The sequence below is a fragment of the Takifugu rubripes genome, chromosome 1 (assembly GCF_901000725.2).
Source record: "Takifugu rubripes chromosome 1, fTakRub1.2, whole genome shotgun sequence".
Lineage (NCBI taxonomy): Eukaryota > Metazoa > Chordata > Actinopteri > Tetraodontiformes > Tetraodontidae > Takifugu > Takifugu rubripes.
In genome coordinates this window covers 27,927,377-27,945,857 of record NC_042285.1, presented here as the reverse complement: position 1 = coordinate 27,945,857, position 18,481 = coordinate 27,927,377, and the positions used below count along the sequence as shown (strand labels likewise).

Here is an 18,481-nt window from a genome sequence, read left to right as displayed (position 1 = left end):
GGCCGGCGTCCGTCGGGCCGTGCCGGCAGTGGGAGCGCCGCTGTAGCCAGGACGGATGACGGGATCATTCTAAGCCGTAATAACAATAATGACAGCGGTAATAATGAGGACCAGACCAGGAGCTGGACTCCCCCACCTAACGTCCTTGGATCCACCTCCTGCAGCTCGTCTTCCAGGTGTTTTCCCTGCTCCTGCTGCCTAATGATACATGCTAATTGTTTTTAAATGGGTTTTTGTGCTCTCGCACCTCCTCTCCCTTCAATTCTATCAGGCTCGTCGGAGCGTGGAAAGCCCAAATTCCCTCTGAGGCCGGTCAGACCTGAGAATCGATGGATACAGTTGCCGAGGTTCTCTGGGCGGTTTTCCATTAAATAAGAACACGCGTGATCCAATATGGCTGCTGTTATCTGCTGAAGGCCTCCGTCCTCCACAAACACGTTAGCTTGAACAGATTAGCTCCTCGCATGTTGAACAGTAAGTGATTCTGTACACGAGTCACAATCGGCCTCCTCCTTACCCGCTTTCCCATTACGTTGCCGCCATCTGGCACATTCGCACAGCGGCTCCCCGCTGCGCGCGGCGTTCACGCCGACAGCTCGTCTTGAAAGGCGGCGCGCGAGGAACAACGCCTGCGAGATGAAAGGAACAAGTAAAGTGGGAAATGAGGTGAGATGGTTTTGCTTCCTTCTGCAGCCATCCACGGCTTTTTAATTCCATCTGAGATTGCCGAGTGTGATGAGCTCAGTCGTGCTGCGGATCCCTCCACGCCGCCTTCGCCAACGCCCCCCCCCCACACTCTGATGGAGCTCCGTGAATTCCCCTTATTGCCGTTTAATGGAGATGGGTACCCAAACAAATGAGCAGCCTTTGCCTGCCTCAGCACTGCAGGTTTTCATTAATCGGGACACCGAGGCGCTGATGGCACTAATTTTTCAGGCTAAGCGGCGTCTGTGACTCGCTCCTGCACGCCGCTCCTGCACGCCGCTCCCACCAGAGGAGAGAAGTTCCATCAGAGCTGCAGCCCAAAAGCAGACGGCTGGAGTCTTCATGTCACACCTGTTCTGTTGAGTTTGAACAGCCCCCCCCCCCCCGTGGTGCCCATCTGTGCCGGTGCCATGAGGACCTCGCGGTAGAGGATGTTGAAGGGAAGCTGAATTCCACTTGAGGAACCTTCTGTAGTCTCAGTTCCCACAAGAGGACGTGATTTGAACTGATGGAAGAGGGAAAGGAAAAGGTTTAGTTCCTGACAGTCGAGACTGTGGGAATAATTGTACCGCAGCGTTTCCCAGCCTCCATTTTTAAGAACTTCTGGTTTGTTTGTGTTGGCTCAGAAGATGCTAACGAGCCCGTCTGGACCCTTCGCTCTCTTCCTGTTGTTGAGGGAGCAGCTGGTTCACCTGCTCGGAGCTTCAGCCTGCTCTTCCTGACACGTGCTGGGGGGTGATGACGAAACCTTTGGACTGTCCTGAGGAACACACACACACACACACACACACACACACGCTCGGAGTCATTGTGGGATTTTCAGGTTTCTGCTGCAGCGATCTGCAAAACGATCTGTTGGTGACGTGGATGTGAGAGGAGCTTAATAATTTAAATGTAGGCCTCCATAAGAGCGCATTAATGATGATAGTGATGGATGTTGGAACATATACATCACTGTTGGTGCGCTTGTGTTACGCAAGAGAAATGAGTGCAGCACCGGTTGGATGCTGGATGCACGACGACCTGCAGCGCCGCATATTTATGGGCATCCTGTAGCAATAAAGGCGGCCTCGAATAAACCTGCTGTCTGTAGACCCCCCCCCCCCCCCCCCCTTTTTAATCCTCCCTTTACAAATCAGCTCAATTCTGGAATTTTCCATTTTCTTTTTTACTTGGTGCAGAAATGTGACAAATATGAGGCGACTGCTACATGTTAGCATTAGCGTTTTCACCACCGCAGCGGCTCCTGACCGTTCGTTAGTGATCACGCGGGCATGTTGTCATCTGGGGACTTAATAAGGATTTTATTAGCACCCTAAACGTCCTGCAGAAGCTCAGACATCTGCTCGTTTGATGCGTTTGGCTGATGTTCTCACCTCACACATGTTCCCCCTCTGCTCATTTAGCCGCCTGTTTTACCGACTGAGCTCCAAATTTAATAAATGAATGGCAAAATTGCTTTGGGGGTTATCATAATGCCACTAATCGCTAAATCAAATGATGACAAATGCTTTTCTGTGTTACAACAGTTTCTATTATTTTGCATTGAACAGAAAAACTTAAAGGACCTCTTTTAAAGTTCAAACAAGATTATTAAATATCAATTTCAGGACTTGAGCCTCACCGTGAGAGTGAGTCTGTGGCCCTTTCCTTCACGCTTCGATGAAAAGGCCGCACAATTCTGAGCGGCTAATTTGTGCCGAATGGCCGTGATGGCGTTCAGCTGCAGAAACGGACGCGCTCAGCCCATCAGGGTGGGAATATTGGGGATTAATCATCATTTGCTGGAAACTTTGGTAAAGGCCACGTCCAATTCCTTTATTCAGAATGTCACTTCCTGTCAGTGCCAACCGCTTTCTTTTTATCTGATTCAGCTTTTTCATCTCGGAGAATTCGGCTCGTTTTTTCCAGTCTGACATCTGACACGTTGCCGAGGTAACCGTTACCGTCGTTGCTAACCACAACAGGTTGACCAGAGCTGCTCAGCATTGTGACTAGACTCTTATGACCTTCTCATTTATGAATGCTGTTTTTAACAGAATAAGGCTTATTTATTTACTTGAGCCCATTTTTTTGTAACTTTAGTTTCTGTTTTGATTAATTTTTTTGAAGAATAAATTCCGCCTGACAGCGAAGGCGCCGCTAATGTGTTTTGATTCTATTTGATTCTCACCTTTTGTAATTTTTGCAGCAAATATAGTTTTTTAATGCCGACATATTCAGTCTGGTCTCACACACTGACATTAGCATGCACGCTAGAAAAGGGCTAGAAAATGCAAAAACACAGGAAACGATTTTTGCTAATCTTTGGGCTTTTTCAGTGTAACATAATTTGGTGCTAACTGCATATTTGAAAACTTTTAAAACACACTTGGAGGAATGCGGACACATTTCAGCAGGAGTAAAACAAAGTGCTGGCAGGGAGATGCCGAGTTAATGCTGAAGCTGGACGAGAGAGACTTGATTCCTGATGCCTCGGCCCCCCGTTGCTCGTAGCTCCTTCGTCTCTGTGACGGCTGCTTGTGGTCGCAGCTGCTCCATCCAGGAGCCGAGCAGCTGCGACTGCAGGTGGAAAATAATCAGATTAGGACTTGGTTACGTTTTAATTCCCCCACAACTTGAGACAAAGGTGTGCATTAATCTGGGGTGTTAGCATTCAGCCCAGAGGGACGCCGATGCTAACTGTTGCTACGTCGTTGGCAAAGACCCAAAAAAAAGCTGCTGCAGGTTGGAGCGTCGCTACATGATGTGATCCGTTGTGACCCAGGTCGGTGCCGATCGGTGCCTCCGTTCCCGTTCGCCCGCCAGCCGGGTCAAGGTCGTCCTGGGGGGACATCAAGGTCCCTGCGGCGCTGCAGCAGCCTAATACCACATCTCCGTACGGGGAGGAGAGATAAGCATGGGGTGTGTGTTAGAAACGGGGTGGAGGTCAGGGTCAGCTGGAGGGTTCGGGCTAGGAAAGTCCCCACAAAGATAGGAGCACACGAGGGTGTGTGAGGGAGAAAATGCCACCCACAGACGAGGAGCGTATCTGGACTTGATCTGCAGTAACGTTTGCCTCGGGGCAGAAGGGGAGAATTGGCCACTATCATTTATCATATCGCACGTTCGCCGCACTTTAATGGGATTTTCTTCCTCGGCCTCCCGCGCACACGCACACGCGTGCACGTGTTCCACATGTGTCCTCCCACAGTTGCACCCATGCGTCTGCACCTTCGGCTTCTTTAAAGAGCTCACGAGAAGGGAAATCTGAGAGGAATCTGCAGAAAATGCTGCTGTTCTGGCAATAACATGCACGTGCATCTACGTGCACACCACTGATGCAAGGATGACGCCACAGAATCAGGAGCTGGAGCTGACCTTCGGTGCGTGTCGGGAACTGGGTCTGAGGACTCTGAAGACCAGACGAGGAGAGAAGAGGGTGCTGCCCTACAGAAGCCGAACATTAACAAGTGTTAACAAGTCATTTAAAGGTTATTTAATCCATAAATCCATCTTTAAAAGCTTAGGAGAACCTACAAGCGGAGCTGCCAGGGAACAAATGTTAAACAACAAAGTGTTAAAGTTCATATTTCAGCAAGTTTCCAGACTCCTGTGAGACCTGGCTAAACGCCCCCCAGGTCAATATTTACATAAAAATCCTACGCATAAATAAATCATAGCGGTGATTAGCATGCTAATATTATAATACTCGGATCACTGGCATCTGTACTTATTTTGGATTTGATTTTACAAGGTAGAATATTTAAAATCTCCAAATAAACCATTAAATCAGAAACTTTTCCCAAGAACGCTCTAAAACAATATGAAAAACTTTAATAATCTCAGCGTATAGAAACCTGTCAGCTAATATTACAGGTGTTGTTTTCTTATTTCTTTCCATTTGAAACCTGCAAAGCCGTTTCAGTTGGAGTGGGAATAATAAAAGAGGATTTAACCAGGTAATATTGGGAAGGGAAGCGATGTTCCTTTCATGGTTAACGATGGAGGATGTAGAACTCACATCGAGAACGCCCACTGCTCTGATCTTTAGTGATCAGAGATGGATCAGGCTCCATCGGCCTTCCGCTGAGGGACGTCCTCCAGCTCCTCCGGTCCTCCATCCCGACGTCGGGCGGCTCACGGAACGGCTCGTTTGGGCCCAAATGTGACCCATCCGCCGTGAAAACGTGAGAAATAAAACCAAAATGGCTCCCACGTGCCGATGCGAGCTGTGTGTTTCTCCACGTGAATCCCGGAGAAGCAGGAACCTCTGGGCCCTTTTGCTCCGGAGTTTACACTAAACGCAGAAGGTTGCAGCAACGTGTCAACGGGCCGTCGCCGCGGCGACGCGACAGAAATATGCAGAGGTGGGAGCAGAACACTGCAGGGACGGCGGAGATGAATGGCTCCCGCTCAGGGGTCTCCTGTGGAACGTTAGTCAGGGATGTGCGATAGCGGGAGCTCACCTGTTGTGTGATGGAGTGCTGGACGAGCGCCATTTATCAGAGAGGGAGAGCGGCGCCGCTTCAGCCGCCGCTCGCCACCGCTTGCTCTTAAATAAATGATGGGAGATGTTTGGGAGCAGCAGGACCCCGAGCCGCCTCACTCCACAGGTGCACGACGTCACCTAAGCTGGCCCCGCCCCCACCTGCGTCTGGAATGCAGGGAGGTTCTGGATGGAATATTTGGGCTCCTTTCTTTGTGAGAACCAACGCTCCAAAACGTTTATTCCCACTGGAAAGTTGAACGTCCTTATCGACTCTTTCAAAAGTGACGCCCGTGTTTTTTGAATTTGTGTGTTTGTACACGAGGAATAAAAAAAAAAACTGTGACGTCTGTCCCTCCATTAATGGTTAAATAATGATTTATTAATTCCTTCTGAATCATTGATGCATCATTAATGCATAACAGATTTGGTGGTTGTGGAGGACGCGCCGGGATCATCGTGTGCTTCACCAGGACCGGGGGTGAACTCGCCAACATCGAGGCCTCTGCAGCCAGCAGCTAAACGGCCGTGATGACGGCACTTTCACGGGGTTTCAGGAGGAATTCTGTCTGATCCATATTTCAAATAAGAAGAGTGAACAGAATCTTAAAAATCTCAGAGTTCCAATTCTGGGGCGGATGTGACTGGAATAAACCAAATCAACGGGGGATCTGAAGCTCTCGGCCACCTCCTGAACGCCCCCGTCATGGCGTGCAGACACGTTTAATCCCTGCTGGAGCGTCCCTCGGCGCTCCGCTGCGCCGCTGCCCCCATTAATAATGCAGCCGTATGCATCTGAAAAGATGGCAGGCGGCTCGGGGGGGGGGGGGGGGAACGCCCCCTGACCTCCGGCCAGGTCTGCGAAGACCTGACGGGAAGTAGCGCCACAAGTGAGCCGCCTTGTAGAAAGATTCCACGCCAACAATTTGCATTTGAAGGCACCACAAATGGCGAGCGCGCGCTGAGCGACGGCAACATCCTTCCGCCCACGAGGAAACTATTTTCTCAACTGTAAATCACACCCTTGTCTCCGACCAACATGTGCGTCCGCCCACGTGCGACGTCTCGGCTCCGCGTCCGCTCCTCCGAGCTTGTTCTTCACGTTAGAGGAACACAAAGTGCTCCGAACGGCGGCGAGAATTACTGGCGTAAACCTCATCTGAAGTGGTTCTGTTACCCTGAGTGTGCTGTTGATGGCACAAGGCAATAAAGTTGCCCACAGAGGGGACGTCTGCTAATTAGATGAGAAGGAGATCGGCTCATTTTTCATTCTGAGGCGATTAGAAGCTGTTTCTACTTCTGGGGGTGGGAGGGGGGGGGGGCTACACACACACACACACACACACACACACACACACACACACACACACACACAGACGTGTCACATGACTCACTAGAGGCAGGACACATGTCGCTTCCATGTTGAACTAAGATGAAACACCTGCCGATCACCCCCCCCCCCACCCCCCCACCCCACCATCCTGTTCCATCGCTGGTTTAATGATCCTTAATGATCCATCGATCCCACCTGGGAGGAACCTGCCAGAACGTTCAGTCTCTGGAGAAAAGCAGCCTCGCGCCTGCTGAAAGTCAGATTTTGGTCGAGCAAATTGTAGAACTAATGTTTGGGGGGGGGGGGGGCGATCTAATCTTCCAGCTTCCAGAAACCTCCGGCTAGAAAAACAATCTCTTCCTTCAACTCGGGCCTGGCGGAGATTACATCCGTTCCATTTTCCATCCTTTCTTTGAACGTCAGCTTTGGTGTCTGTTGACTCTTTTTTTAAAATCAATTTCTCTGTTTTCTTATTTCACGATGACAATTTTCAACCACCAAGGTTCCTCCCCGCCTCCCTGAGGGACGTTCGCAGGGCGCCACGTCCCGAACCCTCTTCATGTTAGCGGCGGTCCTTCCAGACCTCCTCGAGGGCGTCGTTGTGGAGCCGCTCTCATGTTTATGCTGCTGTTCCAGATGTTCGGGACGGTTGGTGATGACGGAGGGAAAATCTGCTTTTCTCTTCAGGGCGTCTGTGACGTTAGACACGACAGCTGGGAAGCCGTTATTAGCATGACGCTAAGAGCTGCTGTCTAGGACGCCCATTTCAGAGTAAAGGCTGATGAACTGATCCTCTAATAACTGTAAAAGTGTAAATGGGACTGTAGATGTTGAGCAGTGATGAAGCAGCTGTGGCCTCTGATCCTACGTGAGGAGAATCCTCTATTACTGCTCTGCAGTGTAATTACCATCCAGCGCTGAACTCTGACTCGGGGCACGGCTTCCCGGAGTCACTGATATTCACGCTTGCCCACATAACGGCGTTTTTTGGACCGCAGCACATCGGAGCGCCGGGATATTGTCTGGATCGTTGGGTTGGTGGCCTCTGAGGTTCTGACAGATTCTCTCTAAGAGATTAAACACTGTCGATGAGAGAGCTTCAAAAAGTTTTGCATTTTTGATGAAGGGATGCTTTAAACTCGATTTCCACCCCCCCCGGGGGCATCGAGGCGCTGAATTATTAAATACCTTTCATGAGGATGGTAAAGTTTAGCCTAATCTGAGCGATGAAGGTTTACCTCCAACTCCTGATGCTAGTTTCCAAAACAGCAGCAGAGCAGCAGTTATAGTTTATAATATTCTTTGTGAGGTAAAACAAGCACCCACTTAATCATTAAAGTGGATGTGTCTGCACACAGAAGCTGCAAATAATTTCTCTGTTTTTGATTGTTGTTGCGTATCTTTGCATCCTAATGGTGCATAATGGTGCTTCCTTGATTGCTCTGCTGTCAGGAGAATCCTTTTGGCTCTCGGTCTAATTGCCGAACCTGATTGCTGCTCTCTCCCGTCGCACTCGTGGGCCCGGAGTTGCACCGATTCCATCTTCAAGAGCAAATACCTTCTTTTTGAGTAAGTAAGTGCGCTGCTGCCGGCAGAAATCCGCAGCAAATTATGGCCCTGCCAAATGACAGTGTTGCAGGGTGTGATTGTAATTAGCAGCGCGGAGCAGCGGCGGAGCGCAGCTGCACGAGCTGCACTTCAGAGCCGCCACGTTTCCTTCTTCAGAACCTGCCTGTTGAGGAAACCTCGTTAAAGTAAGAGCGGTTGTATTGTGATGGTGGCGGATGGAGCCGGAATCGGAATCAGGGTCGGACAGGAGATCAGTTAAAGCCCCGAAGAGCCCAACGAGGCGACGCTGCACACGATCGCTGAGGCTGCGTCGCCCATGGTTGGAACGCCGCCCGCCCGCGGAGAGATCGTGACCTTTCTTTAAAAAATTGTATTCCTAAAAATGGCAATTTGGAGCAATTTTCCTCCTCCAAGATTTCTCCGGCTGTTTTTCCAACGATTTTTCTGGCAAATTGTTGCAAGTAAACGTTGCAGATGCGTGGGCGCCCTTGAAGCACCGAGAGCTCCGAAGGCGTGCGGACGCGTCCTCGGTCTCGCTCTTTTATGCCCAGGTGGGTTTTCAGATCCATCATTTCCACATCTGAAAGCTGCTCATTCCTGTAAAAGAACATTTCTGTGATGTCTGATGGACGGAATGGTCCAATCATGGCACTGCATCCCACAATGCATTTCACCTCGGCCAGCGACAGCAGCAGCGGGGACGGTAGCGGGGACGTCCCAGTCGGGACCTGGCTGAATGACGTCCCTCCAGAGCTCTGAAGAGGGGGCAGCGCTCCGCTCGATCCGCGTTCCGGAACAATCTAAAGTTGTCACGAAACCTCCTTCAGGCGAGGACGTTTTCCAGTTAAAAGCCTCAAATTTGAAGGAAATGGTCCGTCCGAACCAAACTGGGAGAAACATTCCTAATGACGGGGCTGTGTTCCGTTGAGGCGCGATCGTCACGGGAGACGGACGGGTTTCCCAGGTACATATGTCATTTTATTGCAAAGGAGTTGTCACCTTTTTTAAAGGGAGCCATCAGATATGAGGAATGAGGGTAATAAAGCAGGATGATAGTAATTCACTTCAACGCAGGGGTCCCATTAATCTTGTCATTTGAAACCTATTGCTGGAACTTAAACTCTCACATAACTCTGATTAATTCATAAATTCAGAGGCCCGAGCAGGAACGGACCCAAGACAAATGAAAATAAAAGAATCCGCATCAGATTCATTGGAAAATGAGTCCAGCCTCCAGTGAATGAAAAGCCAGTCTGGAGGAGGCCGTGTGTGCCGGGACAGGTCCAGAACCCACCTGGTGAGCTGGTCTTGGCTGGACCACGTGCTGGAACGAGCGTGTCGGTGGTCCCGACGCGGGAAGTTCTCCTCCTAATCCCGGAGTTTGTGGTTGCCAGTGCAGATTTGATCTGCTGCCGTTTGAGCTCCTCTAAGCTGATCTAATCGTCTGCATGATGAGTGATTTGGTTCGACATGGTCAGCACAATGAAAACGCTGAGACGGTGTAACGGCGCTCTGCTGCTGCTGATGGAGAACGACCTGCCGTCATTAGACAGCCTGACCCGTCTTTGAGGGCATCTGAACGTCGGGGACGACCCTGTCTGTGGCGGCGTTGCACAATCGGAGCCTAAGAAGCTCCAACGCCGTTAATCCCGGCCCAAACGGCCGCCGCCGATGCCTCTTCTGGACGCGTGTTTGCTGGGACACGTCGGGTATTTACCTCAATCCTGCCTGTGGTGATGGAAATGTGGACGCTTCATCCGGTTTCCCATGATGCATTTCATGCAGGCGACTGGACGGTGGAGGTGGGAAGATGAGAAGGCTTAAAATGTCATTTGGAGTCCATTGCATGAGCAAGGTCGGTAAATCCCCGAAAGGATGACCCCGTGAAATGAAGACGCGGGCGGCCGCCTCCATCCGGCGCCGTGCAAAACGGAGAAGAAAAGGTCACCGAGGCTGAGGGAAATGACTTGTGCGCACGGGAAAAGCGCAGTCCTGATGTGTTTGGGAAGTATCCCGCATTAATGGCTGGAATCAGTTTGTGATGTCGGATAAAAGGCTTTGTTGTTCTCCGCAAGCACAAAAGCAGGACGTGCTCGCCAGTCGCGGTATAGCTCGCTTAAAAAATGCAAATTGCCGGCTTTTGCTTTGGGAACAAAGAATAAACAGGAATGAGTCTTTGTGTCCCGCTGAGCTGTGATGGACTTTGTGAGACGAGGAGGCTATTTCCTCTTCAAAGTGATTTTAGCAGAATTGGTTTAGTCCCAGCGAGAGTGCAGCTTCAAAGCCGGTTTCTCCGAGGCCTCATAACTGCTGTCGTTTTACCGAAGCGAAGCAAATCCCCCGCACCCCCTCGCCGTCTGATCCAGCCTCCAATAAACCTGCTGTTAATTCATTCCTCTAAAAGACAATTACCCTGTTCAATTGAATCCTCTGGGCTTATTTGATTTTGTAAATGTCCAATTTCCCATCAAAGCTAATGATTAATTGTGTTGATGACCCTCCCTGGTGTTCAGAAACAGCCACACAAAGCAGAAGCTGTTTTTTTTTTTGGTCCGTGTTCTTACGCTGTCTTTTATTTCCTGCAGCTACGAGGACACTTTGTTGTAGCCTCGGTACATCTCAGATGCCGGCTAATGCATCCACCACCATCCGTCCAACAGTGGGAGCGCTCTAATAAATAGCAATTCCCAACGGAATTGACCATCTCTGTGCTTGGAAGAGCCTTACATTAGTGAGGAGCTCTTTGGGCTCCGTGCTGTTAATGCAAACCTGGAACAGGAGCTTCAGATATGTGAAGGACAAGCCTGTATAGAGGCTGCCTCCATCTCCTGGAGCTCTTGTGGGTCTTATGGATGTTTGAGGAGGAGCTTAAGTGACACAGTGTAAAGATGATCCAGCAAACCATTCAATTAGCTGCTTGAACCCAGTTTAGCCTGCGGATGGGAATGATCTTTTATCTCCATCCAGCGCGGCTGTGCATCGAGCATCAGGCTCACAATGGTGATGGAGCCAACCTGGAGGCCTTTCAAAGCCCCTTTTTCATGAGGCTCATGCAAGTGCAGCCATGCGCGTCACCTGTAGCACTTTGCCTGCTGTCATCGGGAAAGATTACTTCCCCAAGAGTGACAAGAGTGTCTGAATACTGTAATTTAACTCAAGACTGATGTCTGATTCTGCGCTCGTCGTCCCTCAACAGCGGAGAAAAATGTTTGCGTCCATTTTTAAAGTCGTGCATTGTGAAAAGGGAGGAAAAAACATTAAGCGACTAAATTTTGTGCTTCCGACTCGAGCATTTTTAAGCTCTAATGTACTCAGAATGGAACCGACCAGGAGAGGTGCTGCTTTAAGTCAAACTGGACATCATTTAACTCGCACGCCGACAGTAAAGAGGCTCCACTTAGTGCAACATGTTCTTTCTCCTCTGAATAAAAGAGGAAACAGGAACGTAAAAGAGGAGGTTTTCAGGATGTGAGCTCTGAGGATGAAGCTGCCTGATCCTTTTTGAGCCACACAGGAAGCACAACGCGCACACACATTCACACACATTCACTCCCATCGCACATTCAGGCGCTACGCTAAAGTGAGCCTGAAGATGCTGATTCAGTGGCAGCGCACACGCCCCGCTCACGGGGAGCCGCGCTCACGTGTCCAGGCTGAACCGGCGCCGCCATTAATCTGTCCGCCACCACTTGTTCACACGCAGGAAGTAATTACCGCAGAGGTGGAACACGCCCGAGCCGGGACATTCACACCCGTCTCAGCTTCCAGCTGATTTTATTCAGCTGACCTCAACCGGAGTTTCAGATTAATGACACTTGGAACCGCTGCCACGCTGGGCGTTGAACTGGCAACCGAGTCACCTGGAATGCTAAAGGTAACCGGAGTGCAACAGAGTGGTGCTCAGCACAGGTTCCACATGTCATTTTTCCAGCGTCCTTTAAACTGTCGGTAGTTCAGGACTCCTTCAGTCGGCCAAATGTCTGTTGGACCCCACGAAGGCTCCGACATGAGCTTCCCTCCACCGATGCATCAACATCAGGAGCTTTAACTGTATCATCCGAGGAGGAGCTGCTTAGCTTTAAGGTAGCTTTAGGCTATTGTTCATTTGAAAACATTACACAGGAGGTGTTGTTGCAGCTGTGTTGTCATTAGCATAAACAGATTAACAAGAAGGCGCTTTTAATTAATTTGGTGGAATATGGCTGGAATATGAATTAGTAGCAAAATAAACATAATTTATACATAATTTACTATTTGCAGCTGTTAAATGTTGCTCTCTTTACCTTTGACAGAAATTCTTCACTTTTTTTGTAGCTGTTGTGGTGAATGGAAAATTACTGCCACCTACTGGCGCACGTTGTGTAATGAACGCTGAAGACGCGTCGTCCGATCGGGCCCCGATTCCAATAAAATCGGATCAGTTTAGGAGGAAACACTGAACAAAGACAGTGGCACCTAGCGGAGGCTCGTAGGAGGATCGCAGAGCTTACTTTAAAAACGCACCTTCACAAATGGCCGCCGGCTCGGACGACTGTGCCTGCGGTGTTGTTTAGCGTTAGCCTTGTGGCGTTACGGTACTTCCTTTGCCTTGTAGCTTCTTGATGACGTAGGCTGTAAATGGGTCTAGAATTATTATTCTAAATGTGAAAAATAATCTTTTATTAATAACTTTAGTGTCTGCTTTAGGCAAGCGCTCCCAGATCGGATGTCAAGGTCGCTTTGATTTACAATCGTATCTGATTGGGAGCAGAAAAAAAAATGGATCAGCAACAACCCGAGAAGACTCATGCGGAAAATAACGTAGATCTCCATTTAGAGAATATTAATTCATTTACTGAATATCCATCATTTGCTGATAGCAAATTGGCTGATTTTAATGTCACAAGTGGTTGGATGACATTATAGCAGCATCTTTTGTTCAATCCTGGTGTACAATACCTCCTAATGAGCTCTCCCCTCCCCTCCTCCTCTCCTCTCCTCTCCTCACCTCTCCTCTCCTCTCCTCTCCTCGCCTCTCCTCTCCTCTCCTCTCCTCTCCTCTCCTCTCCTCTCCTCTCCTACCTTCCTCTCCTCCTCCCCTCCCCGCCCCGCCCCGCCCCGCCCCGCCTCGCCTCGCCTCGCCTCTCCTCTCCTCTCCTCTCCTCTCCTCTCCTCTCCTCTCCACAAATGAAATTAATGAAAATTAATTAAATTTCTCTCCTTTAATACAGTGACGTGTCCAACGGAAGCCAAAAATGACCAGAAGAAGAAGAAAAGCAGAAATGGCAGTGAGAATAAAACAAAGGATGGGAGTGAAGCGGAGAGGCGGCGACAGCGGGGGGCTGAGTGAGTGTAATTTATCAGCTTGCGAAGGCCACTGCAGACACATTTACTCAGGGTGTCAGAAGGAAACATATTTCCCCTCAGCCTGTGGAATCATATCAGTGCCTTTCGCCTGTAACGGAGAGTTTCCCTCGGCAGTGTAATAAGACGGTGTCCCGTGTGCCGCCCTGTCCATGATTAGGGTATTTTTCAATGTTCAGTTCCATTATTGATGCTCTGACTGTTAGGAATAGTGAATTAGGTCTGCAGGAATTGCTTGGATACCTATCGGGCTACACAGTCCTCTAGCTGAGCTCTAATGGCTGAAGACAGGATCAGGACACCATTTTTTCCTCTCGTTTAACACCGGCGACGTTGTTCATCTTGTTGCTGAACTCTGGAGTTCTGGATCACTTCAGAATTGATGATAAAGGGATGGAAACATCTCCAGTTTTCCATTTTTTGCCAGGATTTTAGCAGAGGTAGCGACAGAAGTGTCATAGAGCCCAAACCCAAACAGACGGGTGGATCTGCATTATTGATGCAGGAATCAGCCAGGCACATCCGCCCAAAAATGAAGGCATCACTCGCTCGGCGTGACAGCCTTCTTTGTCACGTTGGGTACAATTTGCCAGTAACTGGAATTAAGTATCAGCGTATTGTCAGGATAATATCCATTTGTTCCCATTTCCTGCCAACACGACGCAAAGATATGTGGGAAGATGAATTACATGGAGGACTAAAAATAAACCCAAAGCTTGCAATTACTGTCAATTTTCAGGCATGCATTGAACTTTCTGGGTTTCATTGGAGGCTCGTGAGTCTTTGTGGATGCTGCCTGGCTGCGGGTTCACGTATGTGAGTCTGCAGCGACCTGCTGTCACAGGGAAAACAATGAAATTAGGAGCAAATTCCCGCTGAGATTCACAGCAGAGCAGCTTGATATCTGGGGATAATCCATCTCTGTTCGCTGACAATCACAAAGGATTATTTCTGGATCTTTATTTTGATGACCGCTTGGTTGATTCTGTCAAATTGGAGAGGAGGAGATGGAATAAAATGAGAGTGAAGAGGAATGATTACAGTAGGTCAAAGGTTGCAGATGAAAGCAGAAAAGGGTTTCTGCTTTGATGTTGAACTGGCCAGCCTCCACAGCCGCACATCCAACCAACCAGCTAAGATCCAAACCCTGACATGTTCATGGCTGGAGTTCACTTGTGTAATAAATGTGTGGATGCGTGTAAGAGTGTAAAAGTGCTGCTAATCTGCATCAGTCCCTAAAGAAATCGGGGTAATTGTTGTTTTCCAGCCAGTGACAAAAGAGGGCATAAACATCGTAGCCTACTAGCTTACTAGCCTATAGAATATGTAGTATGTAAACAGTCAGAGTTGCTACCGCCTCATATGTGCAGTCTTGATGTGTAACCATGGTGACCAGTGCTTTTCTCCGTGCACGGTTATGTGCACGACACTGTTTTCAGCTTTGGAAACGCCTCAACAGGCCGAAGGAGCCTCAACGCACCAGGTGCGATGTAACGTCTTTAGTTTAGTCTTTTTGGAAAAATGTGGGGAACTTTTAAAGCTGGTGACTTCAGATGAGGGAGACCTTTTGCTCCGTCCTGGCAACAGAAAATATTCCGTCACGCCACCATTTTCCCAGCTGCACTTTCATTCATATGTTGAATAATTTTCATTAGAAAGCAGAAACTACGTCATTTATTCAGGTGTGAGCACGTATGGGATAAAAAAAAAAGATCAATTTTGTGTGTGACTGAAATACTTTGATACCGTGAGCGTGCGTGCGCGTCCGTGTAGGATCTGCTTCCCCGTGTATTGGCTTAGACACCGACGCCGTCTGTCTCCGTCCCCCCCGGTGGAGTCAGGAATTCCTGCGGCCGCCCCTGATCACTCATCATTCGCCCTCCGTGCACACGCCTACCGCGCACGGTGCCAGCCACATACTGTACAGAACAGCTGTCAGATGCGGTTGCGCGCTTCGAACCGCACATCAAACAAAGACTCCACGTCCGCCAGCAGGCTGCAGAGCAAGGGTGGAAAGGCTGTTCGCGTCTCCGTGGGTAGGTGGACTCTTGGCGTCCCGTCATGAATCAAACGGCCACCGTGTCGCATCAGGTGAAATGCCAGTCCACCAAGACCATCAAGGTAAGGCTCCCTCAACCTTTGTGCTGCGCGCTCATCAACTTCTGCTGTTGGTGGCAACTCTGCATCAGTTGGGAACTTGGGTGCAGGGTTTTGGAATGCGCATTGACGCGCAGCGCGCCGGAGCCGAAGCGTCCCTCACCGGGCGCTGAAGCTCCAGTGTGGGCTCGTTTGTGTGTAGCCCGGCTTCACTGGCCACGTTTGCGCAGGGAGCTCCGATCCTTCACGCCGGGAGTGTTGGGTGAGGAGCATCACGCTGGCGCAGTGAGCTCATTTCATTCAGATCACGTCGTCTTCTGTTTCCCTTTCCCGCGTGTGAAATGTTCTTGAAAGGTGTCATCTGGACCATTTGATGGCGCATTAGTTGCTCAAGTTTGCCGGGCACGGTGGGGTTGAGGGACTCGCCCCTCGCGCCGGTGCTTTTTGAGTTGTGCTTAATAAAGTGGCTGCAAGAAGTGATGAAAAGACGTGAAGAGACGTGACGTTGAGGTCTGATGGACAATTGTCTCATCCGCATTGCCTTCACAAGGTGCACAAACCTGAGCTGAAGAAGGCGTTTTTTCTCCTCTCTGCAGTGTGTGAGTGCGGGCTCGCCCGTGCCTTTGCGTGTGTGTATGTGCGTGCGTGTGAGACTCCACGTCTGTATCGATTTTGCCGCTGGTTCTGCATCACTTTTCACCCCCGAAGTCCCACCCGAGAAACGGAGCTCGGGGCGCAATTGCATCGATCCTCCCTCCATCACGAAAGCTGCAGTTTTAGGAATATAAAGATGAATTTTAAGAATTAATAGAGTTCAGTCTGGATTAACTACCTGTGGGATTAGTGTGTGTGTGTTAGTTTGCTACTTTTGCGCATCGTTTAGAAGATGGAGCCGGGTGCGCCATCTCTCCATGCGGGTCCTCCGTGATTTCTGACCGCAGAGATAAACGCACGTCTTTATCTGTCATCAAAAATCACTGCATGAAAACACAAAAAGTAACATCCAAGAAAGGAACCAGTAATTCGATTCGGCCTCGAGTTCACGTTCGCTTATTTTGGTTTATTTGATAACTTTAAGTTTTAAGTATTCTCACAGTCATCAGTGCCCAGGTAAACTCCCAAATGCCCCAGATGCGGACTTGTGTGGGGCAGCTAGGTATCCCACAATGCACTTCAACGCAGGCCACAGCGACAGTGATTGCAAAGGCTTTACTTCACAGTAAGGACACCCAAGCCTGAAGTCCAGGTGTTCAGAAGTCCCTGGACCAGCTAATGTCCAGAAGAAATGATGAGAAGCATAAAATGAAGCAAACTCGCCCCCTGCTGGTGGGCTGCGGCGATCTTAACTCCTGTGTTGCTCATGTCGAGTCTTCGTGATTTAGATGCAGCTCCGCCATTCGCTCACTCCTCTGACAAACTGAAGATGATGCATTATGGGATGGCAGCGTGGTTCATGACATGTTTGGGTTTGAGTGGGAGGTGTGGGGCCCTTCTTTATGATCCTGATGGTCATGAATGACTCTCAGGTGGAAGGAAGACGATTAGTGCCTTAATGGGCTTAATGAACTGAGGCAGTAGGTGTTTGGCTTTCAACCTATTAATAAAACTCCCACTCTGATGTGCACACGTATTCCCATAGTTGCCTCCTAATTTTTATCCATGCTGTGAACAGCTCGGTGTTACTGCGCCCCCGCAAATGTGATCAAAGCGGAACATAAATAACACAAATGAGCTGTTACGTCTCTGTAGGTTTTTAATCCAGGCAGCACTGCTGCTTTCTGAGCGGTCACAGGGACTCCAGGCCACTAGATGGCGCACTAGTGGGTCAGGTGAATGTTAGAGAAGCACAAGCAGGTTTAATGAAGCTTAATTTAACAAGTGAATGGAAGAGGTGCGCCATGTAAATCAGGTTTAATCTGGATGGTCCAGTGGTCATTTATAGTCTCCTGATCCAGAGTTTGACACTCTGTCCGGTTGGATCGATACATCCGTTCAGACTGGTCAGTCGTCCACAAAAATGTCACAGTGGCAGGAAGGTCCTTGGGGAGCTCGTGACCGCTCAGCGGAGGCGCTCCAAAATGCCATTAATTCGACTTCAGCAGCCAAATCAGCAAAAGAGGGAATAGGAGAAAAAAAGTGACTCCCTCATGTGTCCTTCGGTCTGAGCTGACAGAAACAGGAAGGAGGATTGAAAGAGCTCGTGTTATTTCAACTCTGCTGCTTCCGCACGCTGACACATATATTCACACGTCAACAAATAAAAGCCCTTCCACGTGAAACCGTAAACATGCCGGAAAATACATTTCAACTCTCTGAACAGTGAGCAGACAAAGAGAAGTCTTTACTCTCAGGGAACAGCCTCGCTCAGCCAAATTGGTTTAGGCTGTTTTCTTTCTCCTGTGACAACAAATAAAGCCTGACTTTCATTCTCTAGAAATAGCATATTGCTACCTGGAGTGTTAGAAAAGACACTCCCTGAATCTCCGAATGTTGCTTCTTCCTTTAGCCTGCTTTTTTTTTTAATTTCATGGAGAATATCCAAGAGCTGATTGACCTGCCAGATCACACCAGCCTCCTCCCAGCTGAGGATGAGCTTTGGTCTGGAAGGTCTCACGTCCCCCCAGAGATTCCTGAAGACCTTCAGACACACAGGAGTCACAGTCAGGATTAAGTGCAAGAACCTCCCTTGTGTGGCACAGGAGCAGCTAATCTGCTGGTCCGGCCCCTGACGTCCGCTGCCGAGGTCTTAACGGCTTCTCTGTTATCCCCTTAAATGTATCCGTCTTCCTATCGCAGCTGTGTCCTCACGCCACAAGCAAGATACAGAATCCAATTAGGAGGAAGCAACAGATTTTCCGTGGGCCTCACCTCCTGGGGCCTCGCTGAGTTTAACATGGCTGGAGGGGGTGCTGGAGCTCATGCCATCAGCTGTCCTTGGAAATGTCAGGTCCACCCACACGCAGACG

General features: G+C 49.4%; 1 protein-coding gene across 3 annotated transcripts in view; it reads left to right on the top strand.

The window, feature by feature from the left end:
* The window catches only part of LOC101075134 (inactive dipeptidyl peptidase 10), a 113,176-nt gene that overhangs the window by 8,676 nt on the left and 86,019 nt on the right, over window positions 1-18,481 (top strand). The window contains exon 2 of one of the 3 annotated variants that reach the window (XM_029837038.1): window positions 13,286-13,400. Coding sequence is in view for 2 of the 3 variants with exons in the window: in XM_029836915.1 (XP_029692775.1) it covers window positions 15,480-15,539 (60 nt within the window). In the remaining variant the exon portion in view is untranslated. Of the gene's footprint in view, window positions 1-13,285; window positions 13,401-15,207; window positions 15,540-18,481 lie in introns of those variants that run through there. The other 2 variants (XM_029836915.1, XM_029836955.1) reach the window with 2 other exon arrangements.